At 46.4% G+C, this 20,696-nt stretch overlaps 1 protein-coding gene across 11 annotated transcripts in view; it reads left to right on the forward strand.

Moving 5' to 3' along the window:
- ZNF346 (zinc finger protein 346) overlaps positions 1-12,738 on the forward strand; it is a 53,820-nt gene extending 41,082 nt beyond the window's left edge. For 4 of the 11 annotated variants that reach the window (XM_032269858.1, XM_032269852.1, XM_032269849.1 and 1 more), the window contains 3 exons: positions 8,360-8,453; positions 9,058-9,083; positions 11,317-12,738. In XM_032269858.1, the coding sequence (XP_032125749.1) occupies positions 8,360-8,453; positions 9,058-9,083; positions 11,317-11,444 (248 nt within the window). In that variant the 3' untranslated portion in view covers positions 11,445-12,738. Of the gene's footprint in view, positions 1-1,454; positions 2,475-8,359; positions 8,454-9,057; positions 9,084-11,316 lie in introns of those variants that run through there. The other 7 variants (XM_032269851.1, XM_032269859.1, XM_032269853.1 and 4 more) reach the window with 4 other exon arrangements.
- The last annotated feature ends 7,958 nt before the right edge of the window (positions 12,739-20,696 follow it).

The raw sequence follows: 20,696 nt of genomic DNA on the forward strand, positions 1-20,696 counted from the left end.
TTTCTCAACAATTGCACAACAGCCTGAGTAACAAGAGAATATCGTCTTAAAAAAAAAAAAAAAAAAAAGAACTCCATCTCTAAGTTTCATTTTTTTTCTCCCTTTTTTTGGTTCTTATGTAGAACAAATAAAGACTCTCAAACTAATTTGTATATTATCAACTTGAAATGCAGGTAGCAATCAAGCCAAATAACATGACTTTAAAATCCGGTGTTCTTGGCCAGGTGCAGTGGTTCATGCCTGTAATCCCAGCAGTTTGGGAGGCTGACGAAGCTGCATCATTTGAGGTCAGGAATTCAAGACCAGCCTGGCCAACATGCTGAAATCCTGCCTGTACTAAAAATACAAAAAAATAAGCCAGGCATGTTGGTGCGTACCTGTAATCCCAGCTACTCAGTAGGCTGAGACAGGAGAATCACTTGAGCTTGGGAGATCATGCCACTGCACTCCAGTCTGGGCAACAGGGTAAGACCCTGTCTGGAAAAAAAAAAGAAAAAGAAAAATCACGTGTTCTACACCTTCACTTTGGGGTCATAGATTTTCAAGAGGACTTGGTTTTGAAGAAAATCAATACTTTTTTTAATTAAAAAAACTAGGCTGAGGGGCAGGGGTATTATATACCCTTTTGATCTCCACACATCCCTATAAATAGATACGATTTCTATTACTGCACAAATAAAGAGGTTGAGACTCAGAGTGACTGGTTCAAGTTCATACAGCTGATAAGACCTTGATGTTGATAAATGTTGACATCAGTATGGGTCTTTAGCTCTGTGTGGCTCCAAACCTTACACTCCTTCCTCCTGCCTCCAGCTCTGAGCATACTTGGCAGGAGGCTTTCCAAGTATAGGATGTCTAACAGATACGCTGAGCCTCGCTCTGTCCCCCTTTTTACTCACAGAGGTGCGCTGTTGACCTAGAATATGCAGGCAGTGACTTCAACTGACAAGGATTCTACCTTAGCAAAGAATTCAGGTGTTTTTGTTTTACTTTTAGTAGAGACAGGGTTTTACCATGTTGGCCAGCCTCGTCTGGAACTCCTGGCCTCAAGTGATCCACCTGCCTCGGCCTCCCAAAGTGCTGGGATTACAGGCATGAGCCACCGAGCCTGGCCTATTTACGTTTGTTAACAGCTTAACTTCTCCCTGCTGGCTTTGTTCAAAGCCATTCATTCATTTTGTTCATTCATTTAGTCAAGTCATCTAACACTTACTGATAAGTACTGTAGTCCAGGGCTTGGGCTAGGTGCTCTCACATTTAATTGCTTGATTTTTTTTTTTTTGATTTTTTTTTTTTTTTTTTTTTTTAAAGATGGGGTTTCACCATGTTGGTCAGGCCCACCTTGGCCTCCAAAGTGCTTGGATTACAGGTGTGAGCCACCACGCTCAGCCTAATTACTTGATTTAATCCTGACATTAACTCTGTTGAGCAACTTTGATTACCCCATTTTACAGATGAGGATATTAAAAACAGAAAGATGAAGTGATTTTCCCAGGATTCCACACTAAAGAATGGCAGAGCCAGAACCCACATTGAAACCTGGGTCTAGTTCTGTGTTGGTTCCAGAGAATAGTTCCAGCGGGTCCCTGACAAGTCTCATGGCAAGTATGAATCTATTATAAGATTACCCAGGGTGTCCAAATGCCACCAGGGGCAAATGCATCATATACCAAGCAGATCAAATAAGCTTTAGAGTGGTTTTGTACTCCAGGCTTGCATTTCTCTTGTATTTACCCAAGAAGGCCAGAACTAAAACCTACATATCATTCAGGCAAATCCTTCTTGCCCCCAGAGCATTGAATGTCCCCTCCAGGTTACTGAAATCCTCCTGTTTCACCCCATCACTTTCTCTCCGTAATTAGGGTCTTGTCTCCCACTCAGTAGAGCTGCTTTCTGAGCCCCATGCTGATCTCCCAGTTTCTTCAGCCCTTATATACAGGACAAGTGTTCAACTCTTAACTAAATTCGTATATAGTCAGTATTTGTTGGACTTTTACCTAACATGTGCCAGGCACTGTGGTATATATGTAGCAAACAAGACAGGTATTGTCTGTGTTCTTATGGAGCTTATAGTCTAGCACAGAACACAGGCATTGAGCAAATAGTTGCAACTGTGACAGGCTTTAGAAAGAGACAAATACAAGACTGTGGGCACATAAAATGAGGGGAGATAACTTAGATGGGGGAGCAGGGATCAAGAAAGGCCCTCCAGAGGGCAAGTGGGCTAGTGTGGATACATAGTGATGCAGAGGAGATGAGCAGGCATCCACTTGTGACTTTGTGGGTCATGTTAGGGAGGTGGGCTTTTACCCTAAGAGCACTGGGAAGCCGTTGCCGGTTTGAGCGTTATGGGCAGATCATCCTGGTTCCAATGTGAAGAGGTTTGGAGCCTGGGCACATGGCAAAACACCATCTCTACAAAAAAATAGAAAAATTATCTGGGTGTGGTGGTGCACGCCTATGGTTCCAGCTACTCTGGAAGCTGAGGTGGGGGGATTGCTTGAGCCTGGGAGGTTAAGGCTGCAGTGAGCTGTGTTCATGCCACTGCACTCCGACCTGGCAACAGAGCGAGACCCTGTCTCCAAAAAAAAAAAAAAAAAAGTTTGGAAAGGTTTGGAATAGGTTGAAAGGGTAGTGGAGGAAGACCAGCTATGAGGCTATAGGAGTAGTTCATAGTAGAAAAGTTTGGACTAATGTGACAGTGAAGAGGAAGGACAGACATAAAGGGATTCAACAGGTATGCAGGAAGTAGAATTGTCAGGACTTGGCCATCAAGGGTGGAAGATGAAAGAAACGAAGAAGTCAGGGATGATGCCCAGATTTCATCTTAAGCAAATAGGTTTCATTACTAGAGTTGTAAGGTGCCTGTGAAACATCAAGAGATGTTAAAGAGGCAGTTGGATATACAGGTCTAGAGCTCAAAGGAGAGATCTGGATTAGAGAAATTTATGTTTTTATCATATTAGGTGGATCCGTATGAAATTATCATTTTTATAGGTTAGAAACTTTGACTTGGCCAGGCACCATGTGATCCTAGCACTTTGGGAGGCCAAGGCAGGCAGATCACGAGGTCAGGAGTTCAAGACCAGCCTGGCTAACATGGCAAAACCCCATCTCTACTAAAAATACAAAACTTAGCCGGGCATGGTGGTACAAGCCTGTAATCCCAGCTACTCAGGAGACTGTGGCAGGAGAATTGCTTGAATCTGGGAGGTGGAGATTGCAGTGACCCAAGATCGCACCACTGCACTCCAGCCTGGGTGACAGAGCAAGACTCCATCTTGAAAAAAAAAAGAAAAAAAAAAACTGTTGACTATTGATAATTTTATTTGTTTTAACCTAACAGATAGTAATTAAGTCATATAAATGAATGAGATACCTTGGACAGTTTAGAGAGAAAAGAACAGATGTTCTAAGATTGAACCCTGTAGACATTCTGCCACATGCTGCAACATGGATGGACCTTGTGCTAAGTCCTTAGCACATTGAGGACATTGTGCTAAGTGAAATAAGCCAGTTACGAAAGGACAAATATCACATGACTCACATAAATGAAGTACCTAGAGTAGTCAAACTCAGAAACAGAAAGTAGAATGGTGCTTGCCAGGGGCAGTGGGAAATGGGGAGTTGTTGTCTAATGGGTACAAAGTTTCAGTTTTGCAAGATGAAAAAGCTCTAGAGATTGCTTATACAACAGTGTGAATATACTAATGACCTATACATTTTTAAATGGCTTAAGTAATAAATTGTTTGTGTATTTTACCACAATTTAAAATAACCCGCTGGGTGTGGTGGGTCACATCTGTAATCCCAGCACTTTGGGCGGCTGAGATAGTTGGATCACTTGAAGTCAGGAGTTCAGTCAGCCTGGCCAACATGGTGAAACCCCATTTCTACTAAAAATACAAAAAAATTAGCTGGGCATGCTGGTTCACGCCTGTAATCCCAGCTACTCGGGAGGCTGAGGGAGGCTTGAGAATTGCTTCAACCAGAGAGACAAAGGTTGCAGTGAGCCAAGATCATTCTACTGCACTCTAGCCTGGGGGACAGAGCAAGACTCCGCCTCAAAAAAAAAAAAGTGAGAGTGTAGCATGCTGAAAGCCAAGGGCTGGGAGAGTTTGAAGAAGGCAGGAGGCACCAGTTCTGTCATATATTCTTTGAGAGGTCAAATATGAGGAGGCCTAATGAACATCCATTTTGTCCATTAAATTTATTTATTTTATTTATTTATTTTTTTTAGACTGAGTCTCACTCTATTGCCCAGACTGGAGTACAGTGGTACAATCTCATCTTGCTGCAATCTCAGCCTCCTGAGTAGCTGGGATTACAGGCATACACCACCACGCCCAGCTAATTTTTATGTTTTTAGTAGAGACAGGATTTTGCCATGTTGGTCAGGCTGGTCTCGAACTCCTGACCTCAAGCAGTCTGCCCACCTCAGCCTCCGAAAGCGCTGGGATTACAGGCATAAGCCATCACGCCTGGCCTGTCCATTAAATTTAAATGCATGGAAGCCACCATTGGCCTGGGAAAGTGTGTGTGTGCATGTGTAATGGGGTAGGTTACAAAGGGATTGAGAGGCAGGGAAATGCAGAAGCAAGTGTAGATAGCTCTTTCAAGAGGTGAGGCAGCAAAAGGGAGGAGAGAAGAAAGGTAGTACCTAGAAAGGGAAATGGGATGAAAGACTAGACAGCTGGAGACAAGTGGCATTCTTCTGCTATTGGTGCTTTTCTAAATAAGCCACTTTTAAAAAGCAGCTGTAGTGACTTCATAAAATCACATAGGCAAAACAGAATACCAGACATGTAAAAACAAGCAGATGGAAATTTATTACTGCGTAAACAGGACAAATCTATTTTTTTAGAAGCACCAATAATTCTCCAGTTGCCCCCAAGTAATTATTTGAATCCAGCTTACAGATAAGCAAATAGTGTCCTGAGATCTTGTACCTCGAAGGGGTCATAGCAGCGTCCGGAGACCTGCAGTGTAGAAGGAGAAACAGGGGCTTCACCGTCAGATCAGAGGGCAAGTCCCAATTCTGACACCAGGAAAACCACTGTATCTCTCTGAGCCTGATTCTTGCTCTGAAAAATGGTGATAACTACCTCACTGGCAGGGTGGTTGTAAGAATCCTACGACATACGAAGTTCTGGCATGGTGTCTAGTGCTTAATAGATACTGAGTGAGCTTGGTAATCTGGGCATCAGTGACTCTTAACCATTAGTGGTTGTCATGCCCATACCAGCCCCAAGTACCACTCCTGACCTTGGGAGGAGTGTGGTTCTACTAGTTCATTATATCTTTTCCCTGGTAGTGTTAAAACATGATACTGACCTTTGATGTCTACAAAGGACCTTGCAGCTGAGTGTGGTGGTGCATGCCTGTAGTCCCAGCTACTTGACTTGGGAGGCAAAGTTGGGAGGATCCCTTGAGCCCAGGAATTTGAGGCCCGCTGGAACAACATAGTGAAACCCTGTCTCAAATTTATAAAAGTAACATTTCTTTAACAAAGGGTTAAAGAATTTACTGAATTCTGATTGCGGTAATTTCCCCTTAAATGTTTTAAAGGGATGTGCCTTCCAGGAAATACCTGAAGATACAAAGGAAATAAACATAACTGTGAACATTGGTAACTTGAGGGTTTGTTGGTGTTCTCAATAGTTGCAGCTGCCGTGGAAAGCTGTTTAAAAGATTCCCTAGGCTGGGCACAGTGGCTCATGCCTGTAATCCCCAACACTTTGGGAGGCCGACGCAGGTGGATCACAGCATCAGGACTTCAAGACCAGACTGGCCAACATGGTGAAACCCCATCTCTACTAAAAATACAAAAAATTAGCCGAGCATGGTGGTGCACGCCTGTAATCCCAGCTGCTCAGGAGGCTGAGGCAAGAGAATCACTTGAACCTGGGAGACAGAGGTTGCAATGAGTGGAGACTGTGCCACTGCACTCCAGCCTGGGCCACAGAGCGAGACTTCTACTCAAAAAACAAATAAGATACCCTACACTGCTCCCTCTTTGCTAGCATGACTCTGGAGCCCATAAGAGTGAAACCGTGATAGTTATACAAGCTCACGTTTTCAAGTTCTTACTGTATGCCAGGTTTTTTTGAGATGGAATCTCGCTGTCACCCAGGCTGTATTACAGTGGTACGATCTCAGCTCACTGCAGCCTCTGCCTTCTGGGTTCAAGCAGTCCTCTGCCTCAGCCTCCGGAATGGCTGGGATTACAGGCGCCCGCCACCACGCCCAGCTAATTTTTGTATTTTTAGTAGAGACAGCATTTCACCATTTTGGCCAGGCTGGTCTTGAACTCCTGACCTTGTGATCCACCCGCCTCAGCCTCCCAAAGTGCTGGGATTACAGGCATGAGCGACTGCACCCGGCTGCTTTTGTTTAAATCATTACAATAACCTTATGAGGTTGATACTAATCAACCACATTTTATAGGTGAGGAACCTGAGTCTCAAAGAAGCCCCACTTTTACAAATGAGGAAGCCAGACCTCAGAGACATTAAGTATCTGGCCTGTCGTTCCACAGTTAAGAAATGGTAGGACTGAGATTTGAACCTAGGTGATCTCATTCAAAAGCTGTGAGACTTTAGGGTGGCAAATGGTTCAAAAAGTGTCAGAGCCAGAAGGGCCCTTGAAATCATGTGTGCAGCTCCTTGTCTTGCACAGCTAGCATCTGGCATATTAGGAGTACAGCGTTTGTAATCAGCCAAGCTGAAGTTTGCCACTTACTATCTCTGTGTTCTTGGACATCTGACTTTTATTTTCCTCATCTATAAAATGATTTTCACAGGATCATTATGAGGCACAAACAAAATTATATGAAGTACATGATTTTTTTTTAAACTATCTCCAGTAATGGGTATAAGCAAGAAGTACATGATTTATCAGGCATTTGGTAAATAGCAGCTGTGTTTATAGTAAGTACTATGATTATAAGTTGTGGGGCCAGGCGCGGTGGCTCACACCTATAATCCCAGCACTTAGTGAGGAAACCGAGGTGGGCAGATCACCTGAGATCAGGAGTTCAAGACCAGCCTGGCCAACACAATGAAACCCCATCTGTACAAAAAATGCAAAAATTAACCAGGCATGGTGGCACGCACCTGTAGTCCCAGCTACTCGGGAGGCTGAGACAGGAGAATTGCCTAAACCCGGGAGGTGGAGGTTGTAGTGAGCCAAGATTGCGCTATTGCACTCCAGCCTGGGCAACAGGAGTGAAACTCCATCTCAAAAAAATAAATAAGTTATGGTATAATTGGTCTGAGGTTAAGAAAAACTTAGGATAGGGCCGGGCGCGGTGGCTCAAGCCTGTAATCCCAGCACTGTGGGAGGCTGAGGCGGGTGGATCACGAGGTCAAGAGATCGAGACCATCCTGGTCAACATGGTGAAACCCCGTCTCTACTAAAAATACAAAACATTAGCTGGGCATGGTGGCGCGTGCCTGTAATCCCAGCGAGTTAGGAGGCTGGGGCAGGAGAATTGCCTGAACCCGGGAGGCGGAGGTTGCGGTGAGCCGAGATCGCGCCATTGCACTCCAGCCTGGGTAACATGAGTGAAACTCCGTCTAAAAAAAAAAAACTTAGGATAAGAGGCCAGGCGTGGTGGCTCACACCTGTAATCCTAGCACTTTGGGAGGCCGAGGTGGGTGGATCACCTGCGGTCAGGAGTTCAAAACCAGCCTGGCCATCATGGTGAAACCTCATCTTTAAAAAATAATAATAAAATAAAAATAAAAACTTAGGATAAGAAAGGAAGGGATCTAGCCGATCCAGCCAAGGTCACATGAAAGCAGAAGCAGAAGTTTAGTTCCCTCTCCTGGCTCTTCACTGACTACTAGATTATGTGGGAAAAGCCACTTTGTCATTGGAGTAGAGTGAGAGAGGGCTCTGTGAATTCCAAGGTAGAAAGACAGATTGATTTTCATAACCAGCGTTCTTATTAATTACTGTTATTGCAAGCCCTAGGAGAATGGCACCTTCCCAGAGATCGCTCAGTGAAGGGCATCCTTAATGAGGCCACTTAGCACAGTCAAGGTAGAAAAGACAGTTACACCAAATGTCACCTCTTTGTTCTGTCATTCTTTTATCACTCAGCAGACAGCTAGTCTGGGCCAGGCTCTATGCTGGGACTGGGAACACAGGAATTAGGATGTTCCCAACCCCAGGAAGCACATAGGCACACAGTCTGTGCCTCCTGAGCCCTGTGACCTCTGGGTTCTCATCAGGGCCAGCAACCTCACCTTGCCTCACCTGTCAGTCCTCAGAAGGGCATTTGTGCAGTCTGAAAAGCAGCCGTCTTCAGGTTCCTTCTTACTGGAACTAAGATCTTGATTTTGATGTGTTTCAGCTGGAAAGGGCTACCCCTGCAAAACGTGTAAGATAGTGCTGAACTCCATAAAACAGTACCAAGCTCACATCAGTGGCTTCAAACACCAGAACCAGTAAGTAACCATTTTTTGAAATTCTAGGATCTATAGCAGGAGCTCAGGACTTCTGCGTCAGAACAAAGCCAGGTAGTTCTCGGCTGAAACGGAATCCTGGCAGCCTTTTCTCAGTGAACAGAAGATAAATCATCTAACAGGAACAAGTGTCTCCTCTATACGTATTTCTCCGCCAGCTTCTGCCCAGCCTTTGGACCTGCTGGGCTCAAGGTTTTAACAGAGAAGCATACATGATTTCTTTGGTAGAACCCCAAGAACACCTGGCTTTCCTGGTCTGTAGCACTCTGACTGAGGAAGTGTTTTTCCACTAGCCTCGAGAGCCTACCCTTTGCTGGCAAGAGTTCTCTCTATAGGTCATTATCAGATATGATCAGGCCCTCTCATTCATTAATCACGTATTTGTTGAGCATCTTCTGAATGGTGGCCTAGACAGACCCAGACCCTGCTCTCACGACCTTACAACCTGATGGGAGGCTAAGCAAGTAAACAACCAGTAATTGCAGATTGTGATAAGGGTTTTGAAGGAACCAGGTAAACAGGGAGTTACCTGTTCATGGTAATCTTTAAAATGACTAACAATCATTGTGCCCCTCTTCTATTGCAGGCCATATGTCAAGCAGATTTTCTCAGATAATCCTTCCAACCCTGAGAGGAAGAGATAATTATTCCTATTTTATAGATAGAAACAACCAGCATTCTAAGTGGCAATGTGAAGCGGGGCCATGATTCAAATTGAAGCCTGTCTGGCTCACAGCATGCTCCTTCCAAGGTGTCTGGCTCAGAAGTAGGTTATGGCACCATTGATATGAAGAGTATAGGACCTGGCCTGGAGGGTCTACATGGTTCTGTCCCTTCCTCTCTGAAGGGAAATATGTGTTATGAGCAGTGTGCCACAACATAACCTTGGTTTTTGTTTTTTTTGTAGGGAAGGGGTTTCACCATGTTGGCCAGGCTGGTCTCAAACTCCTGACCTCAAGTGATCCGCCCGCCTCGGCCTCCCAAAGTGCTGGGATTACAGGTGTAATCCACTGCAGCTGGCCCCAGCATAACCTTCTAAGATCGGTAGCAGAATCCCCATTTTACACACAAGGAAACTGAGTTTCAGGCGGGCAGGTCTGCTGAAATAATTGCTTTGTCTTTGGTCATTTGTTTTGCTTTGCTCATTGAGCTGAATGTTTTTTAAAGTGATGGAGGCCGGGCGCGGTGGCTCAAGCCTGTAATCCCAGCACTTTGGGAGGCTGAGGCGGGTGGATCACGAGGTCAAGAGATCAAGACCATCCTGGTCAACATGGTGAAACCCCGTCTCTACTAAAAATACAAAATATTAGCTGGGCATGATGGTGCGTGCCTGTAATCCCAGCTACTCAGGAGGCTGAGGCAGGAGAATTGCCTGAACCCAGGAGGCGGAGGTTGCGGGGAGCCGAGATTGCGCCATTGCACTCCAGCCTGGGTAACAAGAGCGAAACTCCGTCTCAAAAATAAATAAATAAATAAATAAATAAATAAAGTGATGGAAACGCAGGGTGTTGCTGTAAGAAAATGTCCTTAGTTCTCTCTACTCTGCCTGGAGTCTCCTTTCTCACACTGTAGATCATCCTCTTCACCTGTGGATATTTTTTTTACTTTGGGGGACTCTTTAAGGATAGCCTTGAGACAAGCCCCAGCAACTCGGCCTGGAGCTAGCACGCAGTGTTTCAGCTTGCATACCTCCCTTGCAGTTTGATTGATGGCAGTTACAATAGACAACCTGGAGCCAACCAGAGCCCTCCCTGGGGCTACCCAGACCTGAAAATGCTAATGTTGTTCACTGTTCTCTTGCTAAACTTTCCAGCTATGTGACCATGGGCAAATCAGTAAGCCTCTAATTCTCCCAGCATGGGCAATGTAGTGACACCCTGTCAACAAAAAATAAAAGTTAACCAGGTGTGGCAGCACACGCCTGTAGTCCCGACTACTTGAAGGGGTGAAGTGGGAGAAGAACTTGAGCCCAGAAGTTTGAGGCAACAGTGAGCTACGATGGCACCACTGTACTCCAGCCTGGGTGACTGAGTGAGATCCTGTCTCAAAATTTTTAAAAGTCTCTAATTCTTCTGTAAGGATAAAGCTATGATTTGTTAAACACCTGAGTCAGTCTCATTAAATTCTCAACAAGAGGTCTGAAATTAGGATACCCCCTCCCAACCCCACCTTTTACAACCAAAGAAACCCTAATTATCAGATAGGTTAATTGACTTGCCCAAGGTCACTTAGTTACTTGGAGTTAGACCTAGGAGTCAAGCCTGTTTTACTCTGAAGCCCATTCATTTTATTCGGCCACTACCAAATGGAATGAGTTTGCATAGGGCCCTGTAGGCAGTGGTTTGGTATAGTGAAAAGGCATGGGCGACAGTCCCAAATCTACCACTTAAAAACATACTTTGGGCCGGGTGTGGTGGCTCATGCCTGTAGTCCCAGGTACTCAGGAGACTGAGGCAGGAGAATCACATGAACCCGGGAGGCAGAGGTTGTGGTGAGCTGAGATCATGCCATTGCACTCCAGCCTGGGCAACAAGAGTGAATCCATCTAAAAAACAACAACAACAAAATGAAACAAAACATACTTTGGGCCAGCCACTTCAACTTTCTGAACTTTAGTTTCCTTGTATATAAGATGAGGGTGTTGTTTCTCACCTTGCAGAATTGCCGTGAGGATGGCATGACTGAAGCTAAGCATCCGGCATTCTGCCAGCCCACAGTGGACCTCAGTGAAGGACAGCTGCCTTGCCTATTACTCCAAGACCCTAGAAGGGCACTGCTATCATTGCAATAAGCCAGTACAGCTGCCACACACTGACTGTGTTCCTTTGTTCCTTCTCAAATACAGGTCACCAAAAACAGTGGCATCATCCCTGGGCCAGATTCCAATGCAAAGGCAACCCATTCAGAAAGACTCAACCACCTTGGAAGACTAGAGGTGTTTCTGCCCAGCGTCCCGTGTTGGGTCAGCCATGAGCCAGCTTCCTGTGACTGCTCAGCCCTTGGCTCCCTCTTACTCCTTGTTCTCACCAGGAAAGCACACAGGCCTGAGGCAGGATTGGGCCACAAACAACCTCTGATTGGTCCAGGCTAATTCACTCCTGCTGCTCCCCTTTGGCCGGGGTCCTGTAGGTCATGATAGGGGAGGCAGGGGTATTGAGAAACTTGTGGTCTCACAGGGTGGTAGTTTGGAGGATGGCTTTCCCCCTTCCCCAGCCCCTCTCAGCCATAGGTGCTGAGGCCCTAGCCACCTGTCTTTCTTCTGAAGGTCAGTTTTGGGCCAGTTCTGGCAACTAAAGAACAGAGATCTCCCTGGGCCCTAGACATTTCCAGTGAAACCTGGAACTTTTATACCAAACCTGGGCCAGGGCAGGAAACAGAGGAAATCGCTGCTACATGGGAGCTTGGAGCAAATACAACACTCCGCCTTCCCCCACAAAGTACAGGCTTTCCTGAGCCTTAGATGGCCAGTTGTGCAGGTTTCTGACAACTGTGAAGTCTCCTCCTGGAGCAATGACACAGTCTTGGTGGAGCATTGCTATCCCTCCTGCCCTGCTCCACAGTTCCTGAATGGTGCTACGGATCTACAGCACCTGGCAACAAGCTGGGGCTGGGGGAGGCCTCTATGTCCATTGGGATCATGGGACACTCCAATGGGGATGGGACCTTTCCCCTCCTCCATCAAAGGTTCTCTGACCCAACATCACATGGGAAAGTGACCCACGTGCAAGTCTCCCTGAGGGTTCTGCCTCTAAAGGCAAACTGCCTCATGCCAGCCAACTATGAGGTTCATTGCTACCCTTGGCCCTATTAACCCTCTCTTTCCCCTTGTGCAGCAGACCACCTTGCCCAGGTTGCTGTGGTGCTAGCCTTCCCCATCATCCACCAGGCGATTTCTGGGTCCCAGGGAAAGAAAGGGAGAGCTGATGCAGGTTTCTACAGTGAGGAACAGATGTTCTCCAGGCCCCACACCCAGATTTATCTATCTTTGCTGTGTTTTATGGCCTTGGACTGACTCCACAGCGATAGATTTTTCCTTGTAGCTTTGAAGGAAGAATTCTAAGTGTCACCATCAGAGGCTTCTCTTCATTGTGTTGAAGAAGCCCCTAGCTGCTCTCGTGGCCTCCTTCCCCCACTCCCTATCCCTTCACCTGTGAAATGCCTTTGCTTTGCATGTTGTGTGTGTGGATGTGTGTGCTTAATGCTCTGTCTCTTGGTCACTGAAGTGTCCAAATAAAGAATTACTCCCATGAGCCAGACTGCAACTTAACAAATCTAGGGTTTTGAACTATATTACTGTTGGATCTAGTATATCTGTCTTGACCCCTAACCCCTACCCCACTCAGACCCCCGGGTCCTCAGTAGTCATTTTAGGAGTTAGGACAGAGTCAAGCACCCTGTGAAAGTCTCCATGGTACCCTGAACTCAATACAGCCTCATCTCATCCACCTTTTCCTGCTTCTCCTGTCACATAGGGCCTCATGAAGGTCTTTAAAGGGTTTAAGCTGGGGATCTGCTTTGTGTTTGAAAGAATTATTCTGACTGTTGTGTAAGACAATATAGTGGGGTCAGGAAAGGAGACAGAGAGGCTAGCATGGAAACTGTGTCCAGTACGGCTTTCTAGGCTCATCACTCAGGGCAGAGACCCAGCCTTATTTATCTCTACTTTCTGATGTCCATAGTGGTGTGTCATGAAGTTTTAGTGAATGAATGAATGAATGAATAAGTTGTATGAGGAGAGATGTTTTTTTCCCGCTCAGCTCTTATGCAGTGATAGGTTTGTTCCATGGGACTTATCATAGGCCTGGTGATTCTTGAAAGAGCATTTTCCATGACCGAAAAATGAGCTGAAAAGGAATGTTATGGCCAGGTATGGTGGCATGCACCTATAGTCCCAACTGCTCAGGAGGCTAAGGCAGAAAGACCATTTAAGCCCAAGAGTTCCAGCCTGTAGTATGCTAGGATCGTGCCTGTGAATAACCACTGCACTCCAGCCAGAGCAACATAACAAGATTCTATCTCAAAAAAAAAAAAAAAAAGTGGCCAGGCATGGTGGCTCACGCCTGTAATCCAAGCATTTTGGAGGCCAAGGCGGGTGGATCACCTGAGGTCAGAACTTCAAGACCAGCCTAACCAACATGGTGAAACCCCGTCTTAAAAAAAAAAAAAAAAAGTATAGCCGGGTGCAGTGGCTCACACCTGTAATCCCAGCACTTTGGGAGGCCGAGATGGGTAGATCATGAGGTCAGTAGTTCAAGACCAGCCTGACCAACATGGTGAAACCCTGTCTGTACAAAACATACAAAAATTAGCTGGGCATGGTGGCATACACCAGTAATCCCAGCTACTCAGGAGGCTGAGGGAGGAGAATCACTTTAACCTGGGAGGCAGAGGCTACAGTGAGCCGAGATCACACCACTATACTGCAGCCTGGGCAACAAAGGGAGACTCTGTCTCAAAAAAAAAAAACGGTATAAAAATAAATTTTAAAAGAAGATAGCTGGGTGTGGTGGTGCATTCCTGTAATCCTAGCTACCTGGAAGGGTGAGGCAGGAGGATTGCTTGAACCCAGGTGTTCAAGGCTGCAGTGAACTATGGTTATGCCAGTGTGCTCTAATCTGGGCAACAGAGCAAGACTCTGTCTCTAAAAATAATAATTTTTAAAATTTAAAAAGAAGAATGTTGTGGCCTCAGAACTCTTTGTCCCATCCTTTGCAGCCAAGTTTGAGGAAGGGACCCAGGCAGCCACAGCTCCCATTCAGCACCACTCAGCCCCTGCTTCTGGTCAGTTGTGAAAGTCTGTACCCAGCTCCAGGGGAGGTTCGTAGCATTCAGCTTCCCAAGATCAGACTACCTCAGCAATTTCCCCCCCTGAGTTCTTCTAAGCCACCAGTATGCCAGATTCAGCCCCATCTACTAAGCAAGGGAATGAAGGATCGGGGGTGAGTGGGCTATCATACCGTAAGCCTCTGGCCTGCAAGGCCACTTGGTAGTCCCTACCAGCTGTGTGGCCAGCCTTGTTGGTAAGAGGTCCTAGAGATGAAAATTTTCTTGCCCTTGGGGGTTCACACATGGTTAAAGATCATTATGACAATGGTAAGAATGCCCAGGATGCACGAGCTGATTCAGCCAAGGGTGTAAAAAAGCAGGAGCGATTGGGAAACTAGCATTTGATCTGTATAACAACCTGTGAGCTAAGAGTTGCTATTCCATATAGAGGAGGCCAGGTGGGGTAGCTCACACCTGTAATCCCAGGACTGGGAGGCTGAGGCAGGCGGATCACAAGAGGCTAGGAGTTCAAGACCATCCTGGTTAACATGGTGAAATCCCATCTCTACAAATAAATAAAAATCATAGAAGGAACAAGGCTAAAAGAGGTGTCATGATTTGCCCAAGGTCCCGCCTCTAAGAAGCGACAGAATGGGGAGTAGAATCTGGTTCTCTAGACTCGCTCTGGAACCCTTTACAAGTGAGGACCAGAGTCCCTCCCACATGGCCCCTGCAGCCTGCCTCACCAGTCTTCTGCTAGTGCCGTGGTCTCACAGGACGAGCAGCCACAAAACAGACGGATCAAGCCTCAGCGTTCATACTCCAAGTCCCTCCATTTTTCTCATAATTTTGTCTCATTCCCAGTATATTAGACTCTCATTATTAAACTGTTGGAAACCCAAATCCAAGCAGTTAGCTAAAAAAGTGAATGTATTGATTCACTTAATGAAAAATTCAAATACAGTGATAGCTGGACCCAGACTCAGAGATGGGTTCATCAGGAAGAATTTTCTGTCCCTCTGCTTTCCTCTGTGTGCCCTCAGGCAGGCTCTCTAACAGGTGGCAAGGTGGCCACTGGCAGCCCCAGGCTTCTATCCTGGTACGTTAGTAACAGCAGTGGAACGAACACCTTTTTCCATTAGTTCCAACAAAATGTCTGGGATTGCCTCAGCCAGTTTAGTCCTGTTCTCATCCCTGAAGTAATCATTGTGGCTAGGGGAATGGCACTCTGATTTGGGGCCTGGGTCATGTGCCTACAGCCGAGTCAGCTCCACCTAAAACACTGAGAAAGGGAGTGGGGGCCAGGTGCAGTGGTTCATGCTTGTAATGTCAGCACTTTGGGAGGCTGAGGCAGGCAGATCATGAGGTCAGGAGTTTAAGACCAGCCTGACCAACATGGTGAAAGCCCATCTCTACTAAAAATACAAAAAAATTAGCTGGTTGTGGTGGCATGTGCCTGATATCCCAGCTACTCAGGAGGCTGAGGCAGGAGAATCACCTGAACCCGGGAAGTGGAGGTTGCAGTGAGCCGAGATCACGCCACTGCACTTCAGCGTGGGCAACAGAACAAGACTCTGTCTCAAAAAGAAAAAAAAAAAAAAGGAGTGATGCAACCCCAAAAGAAAGTTGGAGGGCTTTCTGGATTAAGGGGAAGTGGATGCATGGGGAGGAGGGAACAAAAACAATTGTCTACCATACCCAGAAATTGTTTAACTATTTCTTTTTTTTCCTAACTTTTTGAGTTACACCATGTTTAACTATTTCTTTTTTTCCTAACTTTTTGAGATACACCATTCAGTAATGTGCACCAATTTTAGACTTCAATATGATGAATCCTCAATATGTATACCTTGGGGCTGTTACCCTCCAGATCAAGATACAGAACATTGCCAGGTCCCCAGAACGTTCCCTCACTTCCCCTCCTACTCAGTATCCCCTAGAAGTAACCACTATTTTGACCTCTACAGATTAGTTTGGCTTGCTCTTGAGTTTTATAAAAAGGGAATTATACATACATTTTGCACAATATTGTGTTTGTGGAATTCATCCATGTTACTGTATGTCTCAGAAGTTCGATTTTTTCAACCAGGTGCAGTGGCTCACGCCTGTAATCCCAGCACTTTGAGAGGCCAAGGCGGGTGGATCACTTGAGGTCAGGAGTTCAAGGCCAGCCTGGCCAACATGGTGAAACCCTGTCTCTACTAAAAATACAAAAATTAGCCTGTGGTGGTGGCAGATGCCTATAATCCCAGTTAGGAGGCTGAGGCAGGAGAATTGCTTGGACCTGGGAGGTGGAGGTTACAAGTGAGCTGAGATTACATCACTGCACTCCAGCCTGGGTGATGTGAGACTCCGTCTCAAAAAGGAAAAAAAAAAAATTCCATTTCTTCATGCTGTGTAGTGGTCCTTTATTTGAATATAGCACAATTTGGCCATCCTTCTTTTTTGTTTTGTTGTTTTTGTTTTTGAGGCGTTTTCACCCTGTCACCCAGACTGGAGTGCAGTGGTGCCATCAAGGCTCACTGCAGCCTTGACCTCCTTGGGTCAAGGGATCCACCCACCTCAGCCTCCCAAAGTGCTGGAATTACAAGTGTGAGCCACTGCACCTGGCCCAGTCATCCTATTGAGGGACAGCTGGGTTGTTTCTAGTTTGGGGGTATTGTAAATAAAAGTGCTGTGAAGAATTTTGTGCATGTTGCTTGGTACACATGTTCACTCACATACTCCGGCATGGAATCATAGAGTAGGCATATGTTTAGCTTGTCTAGACACTGCCAAACAGTTTTACAAAGCGGCCCTACTGACTCCATCCTCACCGGCTGTATGTGGGGGCTCCAGCAGCTCCACATCTTGGTCAGCACTTGGTGGTGTCAGTTTTCTTTAATACTGGCCATTCTGGTAGTACCCAGAAACTTGAAATCCATAGTTCCTGACTTGAAATCAGGGCCCCTCTTACTCTTAGCATCCTCAAGACAGGTTTGAATTTTGTAGCCTATAGTCTCAGAAGTCACTTCCCAGGACCTGTAATACAGCAGGCAAGGATGAGAGGGAGCCCCTGCTCATGGCTCCAGTACCTTGGGAGGGTCTCAGGGAGGCATCAGCTCTGGAGAGGCAGTCCAGTGTAGTGGCAAAAACTCAGGTTCTAGGAAGCAAGCAGCCAAGTTTCAGATCCCAGTTCTGCCATCGCAGAGCTGCCTCAGGGTGGAACATTAGTATCTACCTCATAGGGTTATTGTGAAAATTAAAAGAACAGATAGATATGAAATTAATAGTGCCTTACACATGATAAATGCTAAATAAATTATAGCTGCTGTTCTTTCTATGTTGGCCTGAAGTAAGCCCCGAGTCCCCCTGGAGCAGGGGTAAGGCCACAGGCAGATGGCATCTGGCATAGCCCCATGTAATAAGATTCAGTGATACACGAAATGCCAGAATCCTAATTGGATCTGACTGAGGAGGGGGAAAAAGCATAGTGGCTAGAAGTGATTCTTTCCGAGAGTCCAGCGAAAAGACGTTCCACTGCTGGAGAGCCCCTGCTTATCCCAGGCCCAAGACTCTTTGGCCAGTGACACTCCTCAGGTGTCACTACTTCAGGGGAAGAAATGGAATCATGCATGCAATGGAATCAAGAGGAAGTAGAATCATGCTCTTAGCCCAGAGCTAGATCCAAATCAACTGTTTGACTATGACAGCCCACCAGTGCAGACGCAGATCTATACATGTGCTCATACAGCAGCCAATGAGGGGTGGCATGAGGGACACTGGCCTGGAATTCAGGGTCCCTAAGGGTTGATCTGAGCACTGCCACCAGCTATGTGTGGCCTGAGGCCTTGATACTGTCTTGCGAAGTGAAAGCTGGAAGAAACCACAATTCCCAGCTCAAATCCTAAAGAAGTAGCAATAAGCAGGTAGAGGTTCCTCCCAAAGCCCTAAGCCAGGTGTGGTGGCACGAGCCTGTAATCCCAGCTGCTAATCTGGGATCCTACTCAGGGAGGCTGAAGCAGGAGGATCACTTGAGCCCAGGAGTTCAAGTCCATCTTGGGTAACATAGTGGAACTTCTTCAAAAGAAAAAAAAGAAGAAGAAAGCTCTTTCCTCACAGCAGTCCCTGACAGATGAGCTGTCCCCACCCCAAAACCAGACATTCTGATGAGTTGTCACTAGTGTAAAATACAATAGGAAGAACACTCCTGACCACCCACCTAATCTCACCTCTCTTCCCTTTGCAAAGCCCACATTACAGAGACAGGGCAGACCTATCCCTGGCCTGGCTCTTCCAAGCTTACTGTTCATATATGCTGCTTCATCTGTCTAGGGATGTCAAAACAGAGGAAACCTTGACTTTCTGTAAATAGTCAATTCTACAGTGCAATGACCCCAATAGCCACTAGGTGGAGTCCACTCCTTTTTTGCTGGCAAGGTAGACCAGCCCCTAGACCTTACTGTTTTGATTTAATGGGAAGAGAACAGGGGGATTTCACGAGCCCCTGTATTTGCTATTTCAGTTAACCCTCAAGACAATGGAAAAGACTTGATTTCACAGGAGAAAGTCAGGGACAAAGTTTTGCAGAGCTTACACAACTAAGAAGTATCCTTGGAGAGAGATTTGATCTTAGCGTATCTGCTCATTCCTGAGGCCAATTTGCCCTTCCCTCAGGACATTTCCCTCAGGAGGCCCTCTCTGTTTGAGGGCTGTAACTTAGTCACCTGCCTAGGAGCACGCCTGATATCAGGCCTGCTCCACACCCCTTTTCCTTTTCTCCTTTGGGTGACAAGCCTGCTTCATTCTCAGACCCTGTGGTTCAGAGGGACTGACCCTGCTCCCTGATTCCAGGAGTGAGCCTGCAACCCCACTGAGTAGTCAGTCATAGTCTTCAGCTCTTAGTGTCCAGCACATAAGGACAGCCTGCTTCAGAACTAAGTCAACACAGAGGAGGCCAGGCACAGTGGCTCACACCTGAAATCCCAGCACTTTGGGAGGCCAAGGGGGCAGATCACTTGAAGCCAGGAATTCAACACCAGCCTGATCAACATGGTGAAACCCCATCTCTACCAAAAATACAAAAATTAGGCATGGTAGTGCATGTCTGTAATCCCAGCTACTCAGGAGGCTGAGGCAGGAGAATCGCTTGAAGCCAGGAGGCAGAGATTGCAGTGAGCTGAGATGGTGCCACTGCACTCCAGATGAGGAGAGACTCATTTCTGATGAGAACCTGGATCTGTCTGAAGCTGATATCCCCCAGGACTTTTTTGTTTTTTTGAAGGCAGAGTCTGGCTCTGTTGCCCAGGCTGGAGTGCAATGGTGTGCATGTTAGCAGAGGTCTTAATATGCTGTGTTATGATGATCTAGTTCCCTGTCTCTTCTTTTAGACTAGAAGCTGTTTGAGGGCAGGAATTGGGTCTTATGATACTGTGTCCCTGGTCCCTAGCATAGGACTGCGGTTATGTTTTAATACCTACTTGGTGATTGAATACGTTAATTAACAACTGAATAAAAATGGGTATGGTCTGATAGGGACCATTGTTGGGATTTCACAGAAAGATATTTGTTTTGTTTGTTTATTTGTTTTGTTTTGTTTTGTTTTTTTTAAAGATGGGGTTTCACCATATTGGTCAGGCTGATCTCGAACTCCTAACCTCAGGCGATCCACCCACCTCAGCCTCCCAAAGTGCTGGGATTACAGGAGTGAGTCACCGCCCCTGGCTGTTTTGTTTGTTTTTTGAAACAGAGTCTCACTCTGTTGCAGAGGCTGGAGGGCAGTGGTGCAAACACAGCTCATTACAATCTAGACTTCCCTGGCTCAAGCAGTCCTCCCGCCTCAGCCTCCCGAGTAGCTGGGACTACAGGTACACATCACCATACCCAGCTAATTAGTTTTTGTAGACACAGGGTCCAACTGTGTTGCCCAGGCTGGTCTTTGAACCCCAGAGCTCAAATGTTCCTCCCACCTCAGCCTCCCAGAGTGCCGGGATTGCAGACGTGAGCCACCACACCTGGCCCGAAAGACTTACTGAGGGAGATGATCCTCTAGTGGTCATGAAGGTCAAAGGAGCCAGGTTACTAGGGTGGGAGGAGGTTAGTGAAAGGAACTAGGAGTAGGTGAGTTGTGGAGCACAGTTGATTGTTTCAACAGTGGCCTCCCATGAATAATCTTTGCCTCCCTGTGCCTGTATCCTTTTGCAGTGTGACTTTATCATTGCTCCCATCAAGATGGGGGGGGGCCTGCAAAACACAATGGCTCACACCTGTAATCCTAGCACTTTGGGAAGCTAAGGCAGGTGGATCACGAGGTCAGGAGTTCAAGACCAGCCTGGCCAAGATGGTGAAACCCCATCTCTACTAAAAATACAAAAATTAGCCAGGCATCGTGGCGGGTACCTGTAATCCCAGATACTCAGGAGACTGAGGCAGGGAATTGCTTGAAACCAGGAGGCGGAGTTTGCAGTGAGCTGAGATCGT

Source organism: Sapajus apella, unplaced genomic scaffold, assembly GCF_009761245.1.
Source record: "Sapajus apella isolate SASKATOON/1434 unplaced genomic scaffold, GSC_monkey_1.0 scaffold200, whole genome shotgun sequence".
NCBI lineage: Eukaryota > Metazoa > Chordata > Mammalia > Primates > Cebidae > Sapajus > Sapajus apella.